The sequence below is a fragment of the Mirounga leonina genome, unplaced genomic scaffold (assembly GCF_011800145.1).
Source record: "Mirounga leonina isolate KUSES-001 unplaced genomic scaffold, KU_Mleo_1.0 Mir_55, whole genome shotgun sequence".
Classification (NCBI taxonomy): Eukaryota; Metazoa; Chordata; class Mammalia; order Carnivora; family Phocidae; genus Mirounga; species Mirounga leonina.
This window is the reverse complement of record NW_023270816.1, coordinates 10,124,302-10,131,157: the sequence shown is the minus strand read 5'-3', so window position 1 is coordinate 10,131,157 and position 6,856 is coordinate 10,124,302. Positions and strand designations below refer to the sequence as shown.

Sequence of the window (6,856 nt, the reverse complement as noted above, 5' to 3'; positions counted from 1 at the left end):
AAAGAAAGAAAGAAAGAAAGGAAGAAAGGAAGAAAGGAAGAAAGAAAGAAAGAAAGAAAGAGAAAGAAAGAAAGAAAGAAAAAGAAAGAAAGAAAGAAAGAGGCTCACAGGACTGCTTCCAATTTGCTGAAAAGCAGAACCAACCGGACCACAGCTCCTTTCAAACCTTAGGTATTTTCGATACAATAACCCCTTCAGGACAAGTCCCACTACTTAAAAGCATCTCTGCGCCAGAGGTGTTCTCTCCACCTTCGTGTTTTCCCAAGCACTTGTTCAGAAACACCTTTAAGTGGAATGTTTTCGTTTCTGCAGATTGCATTAATTACGGGTTTGCAAACACTGCAAGCCCATGAGGTCTGCCCGAGCTGGGGGCTGCAGACACCCAGCCTGGGCCGGCGGCCGGTGGCTTGGCTCGCGCCCTGCACACAGCTCCAGGCTTGGCGCTGCGCTCCGCCGGCCCAGGCTGTCGCGGAGACGTTTCAGCCAAGAAAGAAAAACACACAGCGGTCAACCGCCGAGACCCCCGAGCCCCGGAGCGCGCCTGCCTGCGCGCAGCGCCCCGACCGAGGAGGACCCGGGAAGGGGACGGCAGGACGTGGAGACGCCTCGTCCCCCAACTTCTGCCTGCTCGCACGAGTGACAATAGGATTTATTTTACTGTCATCTGCTTCCTCCCAGATTCACGCGGGGAGGGGCTCTGGGACAGGCAGGCGAACCAAGGCGGGCTCAGGAGCAGGAACCACGACGGGCCCCTCCTTCCCGCAGCAAGCGGCCGCCGGGCCGCGCGGTGCCCACCGAGGCCGGAGCGATGGAGGGACGCGAGGCCGAGCGCGCTCCAGGCCCGACGGACAGCAGTGAGCGGGCGACCGGACCCCCGGTGGCGCGGCCCTCGGACGGTCCGCGGGGCGGCGCAGGCGTCCCCAGCCCTGTGGCCGCGCCTGGCCTGCCCACCCGTCAGCTGGAAGCGCAGGACCCCGAGAGCACCCGCACGCGGCGCTAGGACCCCAGGAGCCCGCGCAGCCGCCGGACCGGCCTGGGCCCCACCTGCTCGGCCCGCAGGCGGAGGCGGCGCCGGTCCCGAGGGCCACCTGCTGCGCCCCGCGCCGGCGCCCAGGCCGGAGGCGCAGGCGGGAACCGAGCGGGGGCGAGGCGGCCGGTCCCCGCGGGACGACTCACCGTGAGCGCCGAGAACTTCTGCGCGGGCGCCGGCGGGAGCAGCCCGGCGAGCAGGGGCAGCCAGCACAGCTGCGGGAGCAGCATGGTGACGCGCGCCGCGCGGCGCTGGGAGCCGGGCGCAGCGGCCTGGCGGTGCTCCCCGCGCTCCGGGCGCCGCACTCCAGCAGCGGCCCTGGGCGTCCTGCGCGGCTCCGCCGGCCGCTGTCAAATAAGTGCAGAACTTCCCGGATCCTCCTCCTGGCCGCTCGCTCCCTCCCTCTCCTCCTCCAGCCCCACCCCCGCGCCGCCGCCGCCGCCGCCGCCGCCGCGCCCCGCTCGCTCGGCTCGGCTGCGCGCTCCGGCCGGGCCGCCCTGGGCGCGCGTCTGCGGGAGCGGGAGGTGGAGAGGGCCAGCAGGGCCGCGCGCGGCTCGGTGCTGCGTGCGCGCTGGCTTCCCTGGGCCGGCGCGCGTGCACACGCGCACACGCGCGCACACACGCGTGCGCATCCTAGGAGAGTCCCAGGCACGCCCACAGGTGCGCGGAGCCCCCCTGGTGTCCCCGGGCACCGACCCGCTGGGTGCAAGACAGACCAGGCGCTTAACCCACCACTTTGCGCCTAGGTCCATCCCAGTCCCCAGAGTTCTCCTAGACCCCCAGATTCTGACGCTACCTCACCCAGCCCGGAATGTCGCCTCTCGTATTGCTGATTGATGAGCTGGCTTTCCAGCAAAAGAAGCCATCAACACCACTTGGTCCAGGAAATGCCCGGAGGGCGGCTCGCCTTTGCCATTTTTCAGCAGGTTAATGCATTCGGGGACCAATTTTGGACTAGAGATTCATGATCTGACCGCAGTGACAGGGGACAAGTCTGGCGGGAATGTGGCTGTTTCTAGAGCCGCTCTGTCAAGGTGGCTCAGGTGTTTACGCAGGAAGCACAGTGGTGTAAAGGGTGCAAACTCCGCAGTGCGGACTGGTTGGAAACCAAGAGAATTTTGCACACCCAGTCTCTGGATAGTATCCATTGCAGACGACATTGCTGAAATAGTTTAGCCTTGGCTTACAACTTTACAGGGGGAAAAAAAAAAAAAAGACTAATTCTGGCTCACACAGAAAACCCAAGAGTGAGGATTTTCGAGAACAATGCCTCAATTGACTTGTCAGGGGCACTGGGAAAAAGAACAAAACAGAAAATCCAAATCTGATTTTTAATCGGATGTTTAATCTGAAGCTTTGGCTAGAAAGGACCTGGGGAGGGGGTACTGAATCTCAGGGCTGCATCAGCAAATCCCATGACTGGTTACTGAGACAAAAGCAGTGTTATTCCAACCACAGGGCCCCACACTATGGAGAGGTCTTCCCACATCTAGCAGGAAAGTGATGGACACAGGATCAGGGAAGATGCAGAAGAAACGTATCTTCCTGAAAGCCACTACTAAGTCTCCTTCAGATTCCAGAGCCCTGAGAATCTGTTGAGTACTTAAACACATTCCTCCTGGCTTGAGGGCTCAGAAGGAAATTATAATAAAACTCCTGGGCCCTGAGAAACAGGTGAGCAAAGCAGCTGCAAATGATTACATAAATAAGGAATGCCATTAGGAAATGTTAATAAAAATTAAGGTAAAAATAAAGAAGTAAACACTGCATACCATGAATTGTAAGACCATCCAAAGAAGAAAATTTACAGTCAGGGCTGACATGAATCCTTTAAAAAGCACTTCCTACTAAAAATTCTATGTTTACTTTCTACTTTAGTTAGAGGACTGCTGATAGTTGAAATGTTGATTTGATATTGTGCACTTCTCCATAGAACTCAGAAGACTTGGACACATGTCCACTCATTCACCCTCATTGACTTCAAGGATGGCAGACAAGGAGACTTAATGATCCCCATTTTACAGATGAGAAATAAAAGCAAAGAGGCCAAATGCCTTAGCCAGATCTCACAGGCAGCAAGATCAGGACCAGCCCCGGATGCCAAACCCCGTAGTACTGGCAAGTCTGCTTCCTTTCCTTTGGAGGCGTGGGGGCCCAACGGGGGCAGAAGAGAACTTGGCTCTCAAAGCCTCTTATTCAAGAAAGATGTGTCAGCATGTCCATCACACATCACCTGCAGACCCTCCGGGAATTCCCGAAAGATAAATGCAATGGGTTTGTCTAAGTCTCTGACAGATGAGTCAGGGCTGGATCCTTCACAGACTCCCTAACAACTAGAAGAGCCGGTGGGCGCTGGATGCCAAGTGTCACGTTCTTAGAGATATTTGTGGTGGGGTCTGGAGACATGGTCAGTTTCCATTTTTATGGAGACAAACAATACGTTTATTTAAAACACTAGGTCATAGTTATGTCTGTCACTCTTAAGTCTCCAGAAAGTTATGACTGGCATGAATACCAGATAATCGCCCCCCATGAGTAAGGACACGGATATAAATATTTCAAAATTAAGACAGGAAATAACTCAATATTTTCCAAACAGTTCCTATAGGACAGACAAGTCTGTAGAAGAAGTTCCCTTCTCTTGGAAATGTGGGATTTTCAAAAGTAATAAATGGTGAGAGGTCATTCTAAAACATGCCTTCTGGATCCAGAATTTAAGTTCCTGTCACTGATGAAAGTTACGGTAAAGAAGAGTCCGAGAAACTAAAGACCTAGTATTCCCGCCAGGCTTAGATTTATAACCCACTTAGGCCGTTAACAAAACCCTTTATCAGGCACACCAGCTTACTTTGTTTATTTCTTTGACTATGCTAACGCTGCAGTAGGACTTTATTCTTATGATATAATTTAATTATTATTCTGGGTAACTTGTATTTGGCCAGAACACTTTCAGTCAGCTCCCTTTTCCACCTGCATATGCAGATGTGAGACATCTAACGCAAGGTCTGCTGATACTCAGGGTCAGCCTTCTGCCCGCCAGTCAGCTGCATAGAGCACACCCCACGTCACCAGCCACCTCCACTCACTTCCTTTATGAACAGCTTCTACTTAAGCCTGGCAAGAAGAATCTTCCCAGTTCACTCAGTTTCCCTTAGAGAGATTCTGAGTGCTTGTGATCTCACCTGGCAGTCCCTCGCCTCAGTCCTGGGCTCTTCATCCAATCCCCAACTCCAGAAACCTGTGTCAAAAAAAAGAGTTGCAGAGAGTCTGAGCTGACTGGTCAGGCAGACGCACAGTGCTGGGTAAGCTGGCCTCTGCAGTGACCGCCAGGCGTGAACAGCATCAGGGTCACAGTGTGTGGGGGAGCCCTTTGCCGAAATCAGAGGTTCTCCCCCTGTTTTTATGCATTTAAGGGACAGATCATTTGAATTTGTCTTTGTTCTCAATAAAATCATATAGATAAGTTTATCCTTCCTTCCCAAGATGCTTTATAACAAGTTTTATGACAACACTTTGCAGGCACTTTATGGAAATTTTAAATAAATTGAAATATACTGGGTGTTTTATACACATGATCTAATTAACTCTTGCAGAAACTCTGCAAAGCGATTATTTTCCAGATGGTAATAAGGCGGCCCAGGGAGACTACAGGACCTGCCCCCGTTTGCACAACTAGTAAGAGGTAGGAGCAGAACTCAGCCTTCACCCACGGTCTAGGATCTTTCTTCCACATCAGTTGGCACCCCTGCGTGTGTGAGCTCAGATGCACAGTCAGTGGCTTGCACTGTTTCGCACATTGTTTAAGATCCACCACCAAACAAGTGGAAAAAAGCACATTACAGTCCTTCTTGATTTATTGGTAAGACTTTAACTAGAATGTTTTCCAAATTTAATGTTTCCAAAGAAAGACAAATTTGCTACAAAGCCAAATGCAAAACTGCTACTTTCATGGCGAGAACATTCCCTCTAAAGTTGACAGGAGATGCCTGAGCCATTTGAAAAGAAGTATTCCTGCTGCCAGAGATCGACTCAATCTACCCAACCGATCTACCATCAGGTCCCAACACGCCACACCACCAGCAGACACAGCACAAGCTTATTGAAATCTACTTGTTTCCATAATATCCAGAAGCTGTTTTTGCGTTCGTGAAACTACATTTATCAGTACACGAAACTTACAGAATGTATCAGTTACAGAGCTAAAAATAATGATTGTTTTAAAAGCCCATCACTATCAAGACTAATGAAGGTGCAAAATGTGAGCCTGGAGAGGCCTAGAGCCAGTTAATGGCTCCAGGTGACCGAAACTGCCTTTGGGTTCTTCCTCCTTATTAACCACAGTCTAGGAGTCCCTTCCTCCTCTCTTCACATGAGAACTGCCTTTAGGGGGAAAAAAAGTTTTTAAATGGCAACAGAAATACGGCTTGCCAGAAACACTCTGCAGCGTGTGGACCACACAGGTGTGAGTTATACCGACAGAAAGCAGTGTAAGAAGATACCCCAATAAAGAAATCTTCCAATTACCTTCAACACCCCTCCCCCTTCCCTGGCCCAGCACACACGCCAGGATGGCGTCCCACCACACCCCGTGTTCTGCTGCAGCTCTAAGCAGAACATTAAAACGCATCTGCCCAAACTTAGTAGAAGGAAGGAAATAACAATGATTCGAGCAGAAATAAATGAAATAGATACTAAAAAGACAATAGAAATGATAGCTGAAACTATGCTGGTTCTTTAAGAAGATAAACAAAATGGGCAGATCTTAAGCTAGACTCACCAGGAAAAAAAGAGAGGGCTCGAATAAATAACATCATGAAAGAGGAGACATTACATCTCTGCCACAGAAATCATAAGAGATTATTATGAATAATTTTACACCAACAAACTGGACAACCTAGAAAAAATGGATGAGGTCCTAGAAACATACAAACTACCAAGACTGAATCATGATGAGACAGAAAATCTGAACAGATGGATTACTAGCAAGGAGATCGAATCATTAATCAAAAATCACCCAACAAACAAAAGTCGTGGACCAGATGGCTTTACTGGTGAATTCCACCAAATGTTCAAAGAAGAATGAATACCAATCCTTCTCAAACTCTCCAAAAACTAGAAGAGGAGGGACCTCTTTCAAACTAATTTTACAAGACCAGCATTACCCTGATACCAAAACCAGACAAAGGCACAAGAAAAGAGAATTACAGGCCAATATCCCTGATGAACAGAGATGCAAATATCTTGAACAAAATATTAGCAAACCGAATTCAATATTAAATTAAAGGGATCACACACCAAGATCAAGTGGGATTTATTCCAGGGATGCGAGGATGTTCAACATCCACACATAGGTCAATGTGGTCCACCATATTAACAAAATAAAGGATAAAGATCACATGATCAACGCAACAGATGCAGAAAAAGCATTTGACAAAATTTAATATCCGTTTACAATAAGAACTCTCAACAAAGAGGGTATAGAGAGAATGTACTTCAATATAATAAAGGCCATTATGACATGGCCACAGCCACATCATACTCAATGATGAAGACCTGAAGGCTTTTCCTCTAAGATCAGGAGCAAGACAACGATGCCCACTCTCACCACTTTGATTCAACACAGTACTGGAAGTCCTAGCCAGAGCAATTAGGCAAGAAAAATAAATTAGAGGCATCCAAATTGGAAAGGGAGAAATAAATCTGTCACTATTTGCAGATTACATGGTTATTACCTATAGGGAACCCTAAAGACTCCATCAAAAAACTGTTAGAACTGATAAATGAATTCAGTGAAGTTGCAGGATTCAAGATCAATATATGGTAATT

At 49.4% G+C, this 6,856-nt stretch overlaps 1 protein-coding gene across 3 annotated transcripts in view; it reads right to left on the bottom strand.

Moving 5' to 3' along the window:
* The window catches only part of LOC118001898 (SPARC-related modular calcium-binding protein 2), a 157,065-nt gene extending 155,686 nt beyond the window's left edge, over nt 1-1,379 (bottom strand). For all 3 annotated transcript variants that reach the window (XM_034992075.1, XM_034992073.1, XM_034992074.1), the window contains exon 1: nt 1,177-1,379. In XM_034992075.1, the coding sequence (XP_034847966.1) occupies nt 1,177-1,260 (84 nt within the window). In that variant the 5' untranslated portion in view covers nt 1,261-1,379. The remainder of the gene's footprint in view (nt 1-1,176) is intronic.
* Nucleotides 1,380-6,856: the final 5,477 nt, after the last annotated feature.